This window comes from Stenella coeruleoalba (assembly GCF_951394435.1).
Source record: "Stenella coeruleoalba genome assembly, chromosome: 3".
Classification (NCBI taxonomy): Eukaryota; Metazoa; Chordata; class Mammalia; order Artiodactyla; family Delphinidae; genus Stenella; species Stenella coeruleoalba.
The window spans coordinates 108,963,704-108,979,767 of record NC_137148.1 but is presented as its reverse complement, the minus strand read 5'-3'; the positions used below and the strand labels follow the sequence as shown (position 1 = coordinate 108,979,767).

Sequence of the window (16,064 nt, the reverse complement as noted above, 5' to 3'; positions counted from 1 at the left end):
TCTCTGGTAGACCAATGTCCTCAACTCAGCTCTCCCACCTCAGAGGCACAGGCCTGACACCTGGCCAGAGCACGAAGACCCTGCCGGCCACACGGCTCAGAAGAAAAGGGAGAAAAAAAGAAAGAAAGAAAGAAAGAAAAAGAAATAAATAAAATATTAAAAAAAATTTTTAAGTAATAAAAAAAGAAAGAGAGAAGAGAGCAACCAAACCAAAACACAAATCCACCAATGATAACAAGTGCTAAAAAGTATAGTTAAAAAAAAAAAAAAAATATATATATATATATATATATATGGACAGACAGAACCCTAGGACAAATAGTAAAAGCAAAGCTATAGAGACAAAATCACACAAAGAAGCATACATATACACACAAAAAGAGAAAAAGGAAAAAAATATGTATATCTATATATAAAAAAAAATGGAAGAGAGCAACGAAATCAATAAACAAATCTACCAATGATAATAAGTTCTAAATACTAAACTAAGATAAACATGAGACCAGAAACTAATTAGATGCAGAAAGCAAACCCCAAGTCTACGGTTGCTCCCAAACTCCACCACCTCAATTTTGGAATGATTCGTTGTCTATTCAGGTATTCCACAGATGCAGGGTACATCAGGTTGACTGTGGAGATTTAATCCGCTGCTCCTGAGGCTGATGGGAGAAATTTCCCTTTTTCTTCTTTGTTCACACAGCTCCTGGGGTTCAGCTTTGGATTTGGCCCCGTCTCTGCATGTAGGTCGCCTGAGGGCATCTGTTACTACCTGGACAGGATGGGGTTAAAGTAGCAGCTGATTCAGAGGCTCTGCCTCATTCGGGTCAAGGGTAGGGAGGGGTACAGAACGTGGAGCGAGACTGCGTTGGCAGAGGCCCGCATGATGTTGCATTAGCCTGAGGCATGCCGTGTGTTCTCCTGGGGACGTTGTCCCTGGATCACGGGACCCTGGCAGTGGTGGGCTGCACAGGCTCCTGGGAGGGGAGGTGTGGATAGTGACCTGTGCTTGCACACAGGCTTCCTGGTGGCTGCAGCAGCAGCCTTATTGTCTCCTGCCCATCTCTTGTGTTCAAGCTGATAGCTGCGGCTCACGCCCATCTCTGGAGCTCGTTTAGGTGATGCTCTGAGCCTCCCCTCCTCGTGCAGCCTGAAACAACAGTCTCTTGCCTCTTAGGCAGCTCCAGACTTTTTCCCAGACTCCCTCCCAGCCAGCTGTGGTGCACTAGCCCCTTTCAGGCTGTGTTCATGCCACCAACCCCAGTCCTCTCTCTGGGATCTGACCTCTGAAGCCAGAGCCTCAGCTCCCAGCCCCCACCCGCCCTGGTGGGTGAGCAGACAAGCCTCTTGGGCTGGTGAGTGCTGGTTGGCACCAATCCTCCATGCGAGAATCTCTCCACTTTGCCCTCTGCACCCCTGTTGCTGCAATCTCCTCTGTGGCTCTGAAGCTTCCCCCTCCCGCCCAGCCCTTGTCTCTGCCCGTGAAGGGGCTTCCTAGTGTGTGGAAACTTTTCCTCCTTCACAGCTCCCTCCCAGAGGTGCAGGTCCTGTCCCTATTCTTTTGTTTCTGTTTTTTCTTTTTTGTTTTGCCCTACCCAGGTACCTGGGAAGTTTCTTGCCTTTTGGAAAGTCTGAGGTCTTCTGCCAGCGTTCAGTAGGTGTTCTACAGGAGTTGTGCCACATGTAGATGTATTTCTGATGTATTTGTGGGGAGGAAGGTGATCTCCAAGTCTTACTCCTCTGCCATCTTGAAGATCTCAGTCTTACCAAAATTAATTTCTAAATAGCTCTATTTAATCGGCTTAAAGGAAGTTGAGTGCATACATAATTCCCAGAAATATAAAAGTAACTAACCCCAGTGAATTTCAGGTTTACATGAACTGGGAAATATTTCATATTAAATTAATATTTGGTATTAAAGTTAGTTTAAGTGAACTGGTTTAATTAATACAGACATGTTGGGACTTCCTTGGTGGTCCAGTGGCAAAGAGTCCATGCTCCCAATGCAGGGGACCCGAGTTCGATCCCTGGGTAGGGAACTATATCCCACATGCCACAACTAAGAGTTCTCATGCTGCAACTAAAGATCCCATATGCTTCCAGGAAGATCCCGCACGCAGCAACAAAGATCCCATGTACTGCAATTAAGACCTGGCATAGCCAAGTAAATACATAAATAAATATTAAAAGAAAATACAGACATGTCTTTAGAGCCATCAACATTAAGTATAATAATTTTATCGTACCTAGGTTTACTAGACATCAAATAAGATCTTATTATATCTGTTACAAAATTTGTCAGCAAAAACAATAATAACTTGGTATGATGAAATTTTTATAAGTCAATTAAATATAAATGAGATAAAAGCTTTTAGGTAAACTCTTCAAGGATAATTATGTTTTAGGAATGTCTGCTTAAAAACAGTCTCTCCAGCTTTTGGTTGCTTGAAACTTTAAATTTTTGCTAAATTAAGTGATGAAAGTTTTCAAAATATCTAGGTCATTCCTAAATAAAATAAAATACTGGAACATTAATTGCTGAACATAGGCTTCCTTTTACAGAGACACTAAAGATATTTAGAACTATTAATAAATATGTTTAGTGTCACACCAAGACATTTTTGGAATGTAAGCACATGTTTTTAGAAATTACAAATAATATTTATAAGTTTGCCAATCTACAGAATGCTAATGTAAGACAGATCATAATTGCTTACTTCTTACTTTTCACTAGAAATTAAGGTTTTTAAGAGTTGAGAATTCTAATTATATATGTAATTAAAACTGAAAATTAATAAGGAAAACATCTTTGTATGCAAGGAAAAAGAAGGTATGAGGAATGGAAAGGCATCTTGTTAAGGGAAAATAATTTTGTCTGAAATCTGGTTATTTCTAAATAGGAGAGAAAATAAGGAACAAATTAATATAGATATAGAAAGTTGTAGAAGATTTGCAAGAGGCAAAAAAATCTTTAGAAAGGAATTCGAGTCCCTCCCATCAGGAAACTTACACAAGCCTCTTAAGTAGCCTCATCCACCAGAGGGCAGACAGCAGAAGCAAGAAGAACTATAATCCTGCAGCCTGTGGAACAAAAACCATACACAGAAAGATAAACAAGATGAAAAGGCTGAGGGCTATGTACCAGATGAAGGAACAAGATAAAACCCCAGGTAAATAACTAAAGGAAATGGAGATAGGCAATCTTCCAGAAAAAGAATTCAGAAGAATGATAGTGAAGATGATCCAGGACCTCAGAAAAAGAGTGGAGGCAAAGATCGAGAAGATGCAAGAAATGTTTAACAAAGATCTATAAGAATTAAAGAACAAACAAACAGAGATGGGCTTCCCTGGTGGAGCAGTGATTGAGAGTCTGCCTGCCGATGCAGGGAACATGGGTTCATGCCCCGGTCCAGGAATATCCCACATGCCACGGAGCAGCTGGGCCCGTGAGCCATGGCTGCTGAGCCTGTGTGTCTGGAGCCTGTGCTCCACCACAGGAGAGGCCACAACATGAGAGGCCCGCGTACCACAAAAAAAAAAACCAAAAAACAAAACAAAACAGAGATGAACAATACAATAACAGAATGAAAAATACACTAGAAGGAATCAATAGCAGAACAACTGTGGCAGAAGAACGGATAAGTGACCTGGAAGATAGAATGGTGGAATTCACTGCTGCAGAACAGAATAAAGAAAAAAGAATGAGAAATGAAGACAGCCTAAGTGACCTCTGGGACAACATTAGACACAACAACATTCGCATTATAGGGGTCCCAGAAGGAGAAGAGAGAGAAAGGACCCAAGAAAATATTTGAAGAGATTATACTTGAAAACTTCCCTAACATGGGAAAAGAAATAGCCACCCAAGTCCAGGAAGTGCAGAGAGTCCCATACAGGATAAACCCAAGGAGAAACATGCCAAGATACATAGTAATCAAATTGGCAAAAATTAAAGACAAAGAAAATTATTGAAAGCAGCAAGGGAAAAACGCAAATAACATACAAGAGACCTCCCATGAGGTTAACAGCTGATTTCTCAGCAGAAACTCTACAAGACAGAAGGGAGTGGCATAATATACTTAAAGTGATGAAAGGGAAGAACCTACAACCAAGATTACTCTACCTGACAAGGATCTCATTCAGATTCGATGGAGAATTCAAAAGCTTTACAGACAAGCAAAAGCTATGAGAATTCAGCACCACCAAACCAGCTCTACAACAAATGCTACAGGAACTTCTCTAGGCAGGAAACACAAGAGAAGAAAAGAACCTACAAAAACAAACCCAAAACAATTAAGAAAATGGTAATAGGAACATACATATCGATAATTACCTTAAACTTGAATGGATTAAATGCTCCAAGCAAAAGACACAGGCTTGCTGAATGGATACAAAAACAAGACCCATATATATATGCTGTCTACAAGAGACCCACTTCAGACCTAGGGACACATACAGACTGAAAGTGGGGTGATAGAAAAAGATATTCCATGCATGGAAATCAAAAGAAAGCTGGAGTAGCAATACTCATATCAGATAAAATAGACTTTAAAATAAAGAATGTTACAAGAGACAAGGAAGGACACTATGTAATGATCAAGGGATCAATCCAAGAAGAAGATATAACAATTATAAATGCTTATGCACCCAACACAGGAGCACCTTAATACATAAGTCAACTGCTAACAGCTCTAAAAGAGGAAGTCGACAGTAACACAATAATAGTGGGGGACTTTAACGCCTCACTTACAGCAATGGACAGATCATCCAAACAGAAAATTAATAGGAAACCACAAGCTTTAAATGACACAATAGACCAGATAAATTTAATTGATATTTATAAGACATTCCATCCAAAAACAGCAATTACACTTTCTTCTCAAGTGCGCACGGATCATTCTCCAGGATAGATGACATCTTGGGTCACAAATCAAGCCTCAGTAAATTTAAGAAAATTGAAATCATATCAAGCATCTTTTCTGACCACAACTCTATGAGATTAGAAATTAATTACAGGGAAAAAAACGTTAAAAACACAAACACATGGAGTGTAAACAATACGTTACTAAATAACCAAGAGATCACTGAAGAAATCAAAGAGGAAATCAAAAAATACCTAGAGACAGATGACCATGAAAACACGACGATCCAAAACCTATGGGATGCAGCATAAGCAGTTCTAAGAGGGAAGTTTATAGCTATACAAGCCTATATCAAGGAACAAGAAAAATCTCAAATAAACAATCTAACCTTACACCTAAAGGAACTAGAGAAAGAACAAACAAAACCCAAAGTTAGCAGAAGGAAAGAAGTCATAAAGATCAGAGCAGAAATAAATGAAATAGAAACAAAGAATACAATAGCAAAGATCAATAAAAGTAAAAGCTGGTTGTTTGAGAAGATAAACAAAATTGTTAAATATTAGTCAGACTCATCAAGAAAAAGAGGGAGAGGACTCAAATCAATAAAATTAGAAATGAAAAAGAAGTTACAACGGACACCACAGAAATACAAAGCATCCTAAGAGTACTACAAGCAATTCTATGCCAATAAAATGGACAACCTGGAAAAAATGGGCAAATTCTTAGAAAGGTGTAACCTTCCAAGTCTGAACCAGGAAGAAATAGAAAATATGAACAGACCAATCACAAGTACTGAAATTGAAAGTGTGATTAAAAATCTTCCAACAAACAAAAGCCTAGGACCAGATAGCTTCACAGGTGAATTCTATCAAACATTTAGAGAAGCGCTAACACCCATCCTTCTCAAACTCTTCCAAAAAGTTGCAGAGGAAGGAACACTCCCAAATTCATTCTATGAGGCCACCATCACCCTGATACCAAAACCAGACAAAGATACTACAAAAAAAGAAAATTACAGACCAATATCACTGATTGAATATAGATGCAACAATCTTCAACAAAATACTAGCAAACAGAATCCAACAACACACCATGATCACACACGATGATCAAGTGGGATTTATCCCAGTGAAGCAAGGATTCTTCAATATATGCAAATCAATCAATGTGATACACCATATTAACAAATTGAAGAATAAAAACCATATGATTGGGCTTCCCTGGTGGCACAGTGGTTGAGAGTCCGCGTGCCGATGCAGGGGACACGGGTTCGTTCCCCGGTCCGGGAAGATCTCACATGCCATGGAGCGGCTAGGCTCGTGAGCCATGGCCGTTGAGCCTGCGTGTCCGAAGCCTGTGCTCTGCAACAGGAGAGGCCACAACAGTGAGAGGCCCATGTACCAAGAAACAAAAAAAAAACAAAAAACATATGATCATCTCAATAGACGCAGAAAAAGCTTTTGACAAAATTCAACACCCATTTATGATAAAAACCCTACAGAAAGTGGGCATAGAGGGAACCTACCTCAACATAATAAAGGCCATATATAACATACCCACAGCAAACATTCTCAATGGTGCAAAACTGAAGGCACTTCCTCTAGGATCAGGAACAAGACAAGGATGTCCACTCTCACCACTATTATTCAACATAATTTTGGAAGTTCTAGCCATGGCAATCAGAGAAGAAAAAGAAATAAAAGGAATACAAATCAGAAAAGAAGAAGTAAAACTCTCACTGTTTGCAGATGACATGATACTATACATAGAGAATACTAAAGATGCCACCAGAAAACTACTAGAGCTAATCAATGAATTTGGTAAAGTTGCAGGATACAAAATTAATGCAGAGAAATCTCTTGCATTCCTATACACTAATGATGAAAAATCTGAAAGAGAAATTAAGGAAACACTTCCATTTACCACTGCACCAAAAAGAATAAAATACCTAGGAATAAAGCTACCTAGGGAGACAAAAGACCTGTATGCAGAAAACTATAAGACACTGATGAAAGAAATTAAAGATGATACCATCAGATGGAGAGATATACCACGTTCTTGGATTGGAAGACTCAATATTGTGAAAATGACTATACTACCCAAAGCAATCTACAGGTTCAATGCAATCCCTATCTAATTACCAATGACAATTTTTACAGAACTAGAACAAGAAATCTTAAAATTTGTATGGAGACACAGAAGACCCCGAATAGCCAAAGCAGTCTTGGGGGAAAAAAACGGAGCTGGAGGAATCAGGCTCCCTGACTTCAGACTATACTACAAAGCTACAGTAATCAAGACAATATGGTACTGGCACAAAAACAGAAATATAGATCAATGGAACAGGAGAGAAAGCCCAGAGATAAACCCACGCACCTATGGTCAACTAGTCTATGACAAAGGAGGCAAAGATATACAATGGAGAAGAGACAGTCTCTTCAATAAGTGGTGGTGGGAAAACTGGACAGCTACATGTAAAAGAATGAAATTAGAACACTCCCTAACACCATACAGAAAAATAAACTCAAAATGGATTAGAGACCTACATGTAAGACCGGGCACTATAAAACTCTTAGAGGAAAACATAGGAAGAACACTCTTTGACATAAATCACAGCAAGATATTTTTTGATCCACCTCCTAAGGTAATGGAAATAAAAACAAAAATAGAGAAATAGGACCTAATGAAACTTCAAATCTTTTTTTTTTTTTTTTGCGGTACATGGGCCTCTCACTGTTGTGGCCTCTCCCGTTGTGGAGCACAGTCTCCAGACGCGCAGGCTCAGTGGCCATGGCTCATGGGCCCAGCCGCTCCGCGGCATGTGGTATTTTCCCAGACCAGGGCACGAACCCATGTCCCCTGCATCAGTAGGCGGACTCTCAACCACTGCACCACGAGGGGAGCCCATCTTCAAAGCTTTTGCACAGCAAAGGAAACCATAAACAAGACGAAAAGACAGCCCTCAGAATGGGAGAAAATATTTGCAAATGAATCATCAGACAAAGGTTAATCTCCAAAATATATAAACAGATCATGCACCTCAATATTAAAAAAATAAAACAACGCAATCCAAAAATGGATAGAAGACCTAAATAGACATTTCTCCAAAGAAGACATACAGATGGCCAAGAAGCACATGAAGAGCTGCTCAACATCACTAATTATTAGAGAAATGCAAATCAAAACTACAATGAGGTATCACCTCACACCAGTTAGAATGGGCATCATCAGAAAATCTACAAACAACAAATTCTGGAGAGGGTGTGGAGAAAAAGGGAACCCTCTTGCACTGTTTTGGGGACTGTAAATTGATACAGCCACTATGGAGAACAGTATGGAGGTTCCTTAAAGCACTAAAAATAGCACTACCATATGACCCAGCAATCCCACTACTGGGCATATACCCAGAGAAAACCATAATTCAAAAAGACACATGCACCCCAATGTTCATTGCAGCACTATTTACAATAGCCAGGTCATGGAAGCAACGTAAATGCCCAGTGGCAGACAAATGGATGAAGAAGTTGTAGTACCTATATACAATGGAATATTACTCAGCCATTAAAAGGAACGAAATTGGGTCATTTGTAGAGATGTGGATGCATCTAGAGACTATCATACAGAGTGAAGTAAGTCAGAAAGAGAAAAACAAATATCATATATTAACGCATATATGTGGAACCTAGAAAAATGGTACAGACGAACCAGTTTTCAGGGCAGAATTAGAGACACAGATGTAGAGAACAAACCTATGGACACCAAGGGGGGAAAGTGGTGGGGGGTTGGTGGTGTGATGAACTGGGAGATTGGGATTGACATGTATACACTGATGTGTGTAAAATGGATGACTAATAAGAAAAAAAAATACATAAAAGTTGAGTGGAAATACAAAGAAAATTCCTAGAGAAAAAAAAGAAAGGAATTCTGTGTGTGGTCAGGAGTACCTAAAATCAGAATGAATTTGAGTAAATCAATGTTAATATTAAAGGTAAGATGGTGAAAAACCTGAATTTGGTTTCTCTCTGTCAAGAGAACAAAGGGTTTTTGTTCTTTTTTTTTAATTTTGAGCTGCTTTTGGTAACATCATAAGTTTCTTTACAAGCTTTTAAGAAATTTGTTGTAACTCTTTGTATTTGCTTTTGATTTTTTTTTTTTTTTTTTTTGCGGTACGCGGGCCTCTCACTGTTGTGGCCTCTCCCGTGGTGGAGCACAGGCTCCAGACACGCAGGCTCAGCATCCATGGCTCATGGGCCCAGCCGCTCCATGGCATGTGGGATCTTCCCGAACCAGGGCACGAGCCCGTGTCCCCTGCATCGACAGGCGGACTTTCAACCACTGAGCCACCAGGGAAGCCCTGCTTTTGATATATTTTATTGTCAGTTTGGTTAAGTGAATAAGTACTGTTTCACAGTGACCTATGACCCTATTTGACTAAGTGTTTTGAAACTTTTTGATATTTTTGACAAATTTCCCAAAGGTCAAATTCTAATTAAAGTTCATTTGACCTCTAGCTAACTTTGAGTTTTCTAAAGGGCCCCTGAAGAACCTCAGAGAGAGATATTAAACTAACTAGGATTATTTGGTATTTTAAATTACATGGGAAGCATTGTCAAAGAGTGATAAACATTCTCAGGTTATACTGTATGGGTAAATATTGTTAATATAGATATGTTAGAAATTATATGGAATTCCTAAAAAATCTGGTATGCCCTAATAAAACGCTATCAGTCATAATTCTAGTTATTACCTTACAATGTTGTCTGTCATAGCAGTAACCAAGTTTCTTTGTCAGTTGCATTGTAATAAGATCTTTAATGATGCCTTTTGAAGTTTTTTGTCATTTATAGAGTTTATTATTGTACTATAATGCTTTTGCAAAAAATGCCTCATTTTCAAGAAGATTCATGGAAAGTACAGGTTTCTGATACCTTGCAGATTATGCCACTGAACTGGGTAAGAAAAATGAATCCTTATGAAGGATTCATTACATAGGACTGAGTGAACTGGAGAATATGGTTTTATAAAATGGTTTTTATCTGAAATATTACTGACTTTAATCTGTGTTCTCCAGATATAAGTAAAGCTTTCCCCTTAAGCTAATTATGACTTCCAGCAGCTTGATAAATTATACCTTCATAAGGAGAACTGAAATACTTATCTTTTCTCTCTACCTGATCCCTCCAGAAATTGTAAACTCTTAGGTTTCCAGCAGCCTTATCAGGTGAATAAGGAAGATCACCTCCTGACAGGTGCAGGAATCTCAAGGTATTTGGGGGTCCTCGAGAAGAGAAGAATTCACCCAAATCTATAGATATCGCAAGCAGAATCTGTGATAAGCCCTTGGCTGGAGTGGCTTTCCTGGCCTTGAGAGTCCTTTTAAAAAGTTCCATCTGAGATTCCTTATGAAAAGTTCCAGCACAGCTGATTTAAAAGAGCCTATATGATCAATTACACTTTTGTAAATAATCAGGCCAAGTTTACTAAAACCAGACTTATTTTGCAAACAAATTAGTCTTTAAAAATTTTTTTTCTATTTGTTTAATTTATTTCTTTATTATTTTTTTGGGCTGTGTTGGGTCTTCGTTGCTGCACGCAGGCTTTCTCTAGTTGCAGCAGGAGAGTGGGGGCTACTCTTCGTTGTGGTGTGCAGGCTTCTCATTGCGATGGCTTCTCTGGTTGTAGGAGCACGGGCTCTAGGGGTGCAGGCTTCAGTAGTTGCAGCACGCAGGCTCAGTAGTTGTGGCTTGTGGGCTCTAGAGCGCAGGCTCAGTAGTTGTGGCGCATGGGCTTAGTTGCTCCTCAGTATGTGGGATCTTCCTGGACCAGGGCAGGAACCTGTATCCTCTGCCCTGGCAGGCAGATTGTTAACCAGTGCACCACCAGGGAAGCCCGACAAATTAGTCTTAATTTGGCTATATTTGGTAGAAATTAGGGTAATTTTAGAGAGAAAAAGATTATGTTCCAGTGGATATTAAATTCTAGTTTTGTTAGTTGAGAATTGTATTTACTGCCTAAGACTCACTTCCCAGATAACTCCTTGTTGTTATACTACATTATTGTAAAGTTTAATTGAATTATTAAAAGGACACTCTAAATTTGTTTCTGAAGCTTATCACAGCAGTTTATCTTTGGATGAAGATCAGATGCCCCATGACCTGCAACCAGGAAATTATTCATCCTGGAAAAGGCATCAGTTAAAGGACTGTCTCTAACCTAGATGAAAAGACCCTTATTAGGTACTCTTAAGTAGCTCTTGCACAGCAAAACTGAAAGGAATTGACTCTTGAATTCAGATTTCCCACTTAAGAAGGGTATCTTCACTGGACTGGCCTACAGAAAGGACTACTGACCGCAAATGACACCCACATCAAGATGAGAAGGAGAAGAAGATGACAGCTGTGGTAGACTGTTGACCCAAGAATCTAGACCAGGTCTGTAAGACCCATCTTACTAATTCAATTGAACTGTTTACCAAATGTTTGTCTCCTATCAAAATTGAAAGTTACTATTTTACTTCTAACCATACTGTTGCCCCAATGTTCAGGATAGAGGAAAATTCTCTAGTGAAGTTATCAGAGTATAACTGCTCATGACAGGTATCACTGCTTGCTTTAGGTCTTCTGCTAAAAGCACGTGTACAATATTTGTGTGACAATTTGGTGTAATGGATAAAATGTATATCCTATAAAATGTTTCCCCATAATCAGACCTCTGAACTTGTTCACTATGTCTGATTAGTTTTCACCCAATGTAGATAACTAGGCATATCTCTCTGTCTATGTATATATAGAGATAGATAGACATAGTAGATATAGATATCTATATAGATATAGCTATAGATATATATAAACAAAAAGGAGGTCTAGTACTGAGGGACATGATGGATTCAGGGAGGCAGCAATCATCTTGGCATCACAGGACAAATATTTTGATCTATTGAAAGATTTGCAAACAAAAGTGTAAATGATCAAAGAAATTTTCACATATTGAGGTCTGGGAAAGTCATTCTGGCTTATACATCATTTAAATTAAACTGGAACAGCCTATTCTGTGGCTCGTTGAACATACATTGTATTACATCTGCTTTAAGCATTAAGGAAAAAATTGTATTTAGAAATCAAAATAGAGTAACTGTGGTTCAGACATCCCAAATAGAACGGGGTGGCCATGGTTTCAGATTTCTTCCTATATTACTGAGGACTTGAATTTTCTGAACTGTATCAGACTCAAGAACACCACCAGCTGTTCTCAACATCTGCTAGCAGCCCTCAACTGCAACCTTATGGTCTCAAGGTGACTATGAAATCTTGATCTTACTTTAGGAATATTAGTAACAAATGAGACAGCTTTAGCCTCCCAGCAGAAGGCATTAGATTCTTTAGCCAGGCTAGTACTCGACAATAAAATTGCTTTAGAATAGATTTTAGCAGAAAAAGGAAACATATGTGTAGTAGCTAATAGCTCCTGTTATGTATATGTTAATACCATATCAGAAGTTAAAACCTACTTACACAGAATTAGGAAATTGGCTACCTGGCTACAAGTCTCCCCATTAGTACCAGGTCCAGGCTGGTTTTCAGGCTTATTCTCCTGAATTCCTCAGGGAACGAGATCTATTTTCCAAGGTTTATTAAAGTTTGGGTTGTCACTCCTCTTACTTCTAATTGGTTATCTGATTATAAAATGCGCTGTACAGGGAGATCAGCTCAGTGTTTCGTGACCACCTAGAGGGGTGGGATAGGGAGGATGGGAGGGAGACACAAGAGGGAGGAGATATGGGGATATATGTATAGCTGATTCACGTTGTTATAAAGCAGAAACTAACCATTGTAAAGCAATTATACTCCAATAAAGATGTTTTGAAAAATAAATAAATAAAATGTGCTATAAGCTGTTGCACCAACATGGTGGACCAGGGGACTAAAATTTAATCACATAAGTCTTGGGTCTAAGACCTGGAACTCGGAAACATGTCCAACTTGGTATGCAATGTTTCCATTCCCCAAATTGAGGCAGGACTATGCCCCATTTCAGCAGGAAATAGAATAGTCATCACTCTGTTCCCTCAAAGATTTGGGGGAAAGTTAAAACAGGAGTGGGGATTGATGCCGAAATCTCAACTTCTCTGTACACCAGTGCCAAATCAAATCTGAGAGACAGAGTTTTGGGTGAAGTAGAAAAGGATAGCTTTGTTACTTTGCCAGGCAAAGGGGGACGCAGCGGGCTCCTGCCTCAAAAAACTATGTGTCCCAACCCAGGACGATTTGATGAGGAGTTTTGACAATACTTCCCAAGGGTGGGGTTGCTGACAAGATTAGGGTGTGTGCTGTCTCAGATGGTCAGGTCTCCTAATCTTGACTCAGGTGGTTTCTTGGCTGCTCCTCCCTTGATTAGCAACTGTTCGAATCTGCCCTTTGGAACTCCAGGAAGGTCACGGAGGCTGGAGTCTTGCCTATAAGAAATGGGGGACAAAAAGAAACCTCTGTGCCTGGGAGCCCCACAGGGCCCTGCTCAGTTTCAGGATTGAAGCCAAGTCCCCCTAAAATTGAGTTTCTTTACTGAGTTTATGATTAATCTCTCTACCCAAAACTTTATCCCCTTTCTTATCCCCTCTGACCTCAATCCTCTGCTAACTAAACAGTAATCAACAGAATCAGATGACTAAAATTGCTGTGTTGATAACATTGTTAATGTACTAAAAGCTATTAGAGATATCATCATTAATATACAAACTCGGGTTGTTTCTCCAGGGCAAGATGAGCTAACAGACTGCAAGCCATGGACCACCTGGCCAGAGCATCATAAACCAGGGACATCCTGACTTTCAAAACTACAATGAAGAAATGTCACAAGACAATTAATTCCAGCCTGTTTGTTCTTTAAAAAAATCCTAACTCAAAGACCGAGTTGAAGTGTATCTGAGGTTTATCTTCCACTCCCTTGCTTGGAGCACTGTGATAAACACTGTACTTTCCTTCACCAAAACCTGGTGTCAGTAGATTCGCTTTGCTGTGCCTCAGGCGGGATGAGTTCCGTTTGGTAACACAACCGCTCAGCTAGCAGTGTGGCAATCTGTGACCGTGGGTGCCTATGTGGCCATTCATTTTAGCTACTAGGGGCCTCTTGAGACCTCATGTGCCACATAAGATTGTGGGTGAAGACCAGGATTGCCTGTGTTCTGGTGGAACACCTGTGATTCCATGTGGCTTCCTGTGACTTCATGTGACCCTGTGTGGCAGCCTGTTACCACATGGAGCCTCCTGTGACCTTGGGTGGCCTCAGATCCAATCTTCCCAGAAAGAGAGATCTGAGGTCCCCAGAGAATATGGGCACTATCCGGCGTAGCTGCCCCTTTTCCAGTTCCTAAATAGACTCTCACCGCCCTCTCTCCTCTTTGGCTTGCAGACCTGACATCCAGAGGCTCCTGGTGTCTGAAAACTGGGGTCCTAGGGAGCGTTAGCGTCAGCGGGAACCGGCCCACCGGCAAGTGTGCCTCCTAGAACAGGTGACCGCGACCTCTCTGCCACCCGAGCCCGCCCAGCCATAAAAGCCAGCATCGCGCTGGGTAGGGGTAAGGGTCGCGCGTTGGTGGGGTGCGCGCGGCGTCGCGCTCCTACGCTCGTCGCCCGTGCTGCCCTCTCCTGCCGGTTTCCCCAGAACTCCGGGTCGTGACGTTAGGCGGGGCGGAGAGGGCCGGTCGGCTCTGCAGCCTGGCCCCTCCCCCGCCCGGGGCCTCGGCGGTTCCCACGCGGCTGTGAGCGTGCGGAGCGCCCGGACCTGGACCGCGGCAGGGCTGGAAGGGGGCTGGGAGGGGGCTCCGGTGCAGAGCGGGCCCGTGGCGCCCTCCCCCTCCCGCCAAGACACCGCAGCCGCGCGCGGAGGCGGGGCGCTGCGGAGCCGGGCGAGGGGGGGGCGGGGGCTAAAAATACCCGGCGGCAGCGGCTGCGCGGCTTCTGCTGGGGCTGCGGGGCTGTGGGCCGGGGAGGTCGTGCCGGGCCCATCTGGGTCCCGCTGAGCGACATGCTGACCTTCTTCCTCGTGTCGGGGGGCTCCCTCTGGCTGTTCTCGGGTAAGTCTTCCCCCTCTCCCCGCCCTCTTCTGTGACCCTCATCCCTGGCACGCGGTGGGGTCTTGGTCCCAGGCTGGGGGTGATCCCCCAGCCCCGGCTGCCGAGCCATCCTTTCAGGACTACCCTGGGCCCCCCAGGTCTACCCCCTTCCAAATTCTGGCGGGCTCCAGGCCGCGTTTGGGAAGTGCTTGTGTCAGTGAAAATGAGGGGCCTTGCTCTCCGAGACCTCACAACAACTTCCCTCCGGTTCTCGACTCCCCCCGCCCCTTATAGTGAGAACCATCCGCCGAGCAGACTAGGCCCTGAGCCCACTCGTCCCCCAAGGCCAAGTCCAGGGACAGACAGTTCATCCTTGTCCATCTCCAGGATGCAGACCCTGAGGATGTTGGACCCTGAGGTCCCACAGCAGGTCAAGGACGTGACCGGGACTGACCTGGGGCTTCCTGATCCTGGTGAGAAGGCTTCCTCACAACCCCTCCTGCCCACCCTTCAGCCGGAGTACACGATTTTTGTAAAGCAGGGTTCACCTGGCTCCTCAGCTATGCCCATGGCTTGTGTCCCCACCCTGCCAGCGCCCACCTCTCCCCCTCACAGGAGTCAGCCTCTCACCCCTGCATCCTCTCAAGAAACCTTGAGAACCCCTTCTGAATCCCTGCCCAATGCTCTTGCCCCCTCCCCACACAGGACCTGGGCTCTCACCCAGGGCGCAGTCATCCACCAGTTCTGCTGCCTACACCAGCCACTCCCCTCTGTGAGTGTTGGGTTCCTCTAGGTTATGATACCACTAAAGGGTCTCCACCCACCCCCACCCATACCCCCATGTGCAAATTCAGTCTCATAATGTATGTGAAGTGCTCGAACCTTAAACTGGTTTTAAGCTGGACCTGACCCAGAGCAAGTGCTTTATGAATGTTAGTTTTATTATTATTTCATGCTCAAACAGCATCATCAGAGGAGGTAGTAAGGTTCTTTCTGAGCCGAAGAAGGGGAGGAAGGCGACCCTTTTGAAATCCTTAACTGAAACCTTGCCTGTGTTATTTAATATTCACAATAAATCCTAGGAGGTTGGTGGTGCTCTTTTTTTACTGAGGTTCAGAGGTTAATTGACTTGCCCAATGTCACACGGATAATATCTG

General features: G+C 42.3%; 2 protein-coding genes across 21 annotated transcripts in view; both read left to right on the top strand.

The window, feature by feature from the left end:
• Nucleotides 1-13,644, top strand: part of LOC307184606 (uncharacterized protein) — a 225,105-nt gene extending 211,461 nt beyond the window's left edge. For all 10 annotated transcript variants that reach the window (XR_013827764.1, XR_013827765.1, XR_013827766.1 and 7 more), the window contains 2 exons: nucleotides 11,153-11,290; nucleotides 13,610-13,644. The gene's annotated coding sequence lies outside the window, so the exon portion shown is untranslated. The remainder of the gene's footprint in view (nucleotides 1-11,152; nucleotides 11,291-13,609) is intronic.
• Nucleotides 13,645-14,692: 1,048 nt separating this feature from the next.
• The window catches only part of ACSL6 (acyl-CoA synthetase long chain family member 6), a 66,385-nt gene continuing 65,013 nt past the window's right edge, over nucleotides 14,693-16,064 (top strand). For 6 of the 11 annotated variants that reach the window (XR_013827601.1, XR_013827602.1, XM_079916815.1 and 3 more), the window contains exons 1-2: nucleotides 14,847-14,928; nucleotides 15,202-15,380. Coding sequence is in view for 8 of the 11 variants with exons in the window: in XM_079916815.1 (XP_079772941.1) it covers nucleotides 15,296-15,380 (85 nt within the window). In the remaining 3 variants the exon portion in view is untranslated. Of the gene's footprint in view, nucleotides 14,929-15,201; nucleotides 15,381-16,064 lie in introns of those variants that run through there. The other 5 variants (XM_079916819.1, XM_079916817.1, XM_079916824.1 and 2 more) reach the window with 5 other exon arrangements.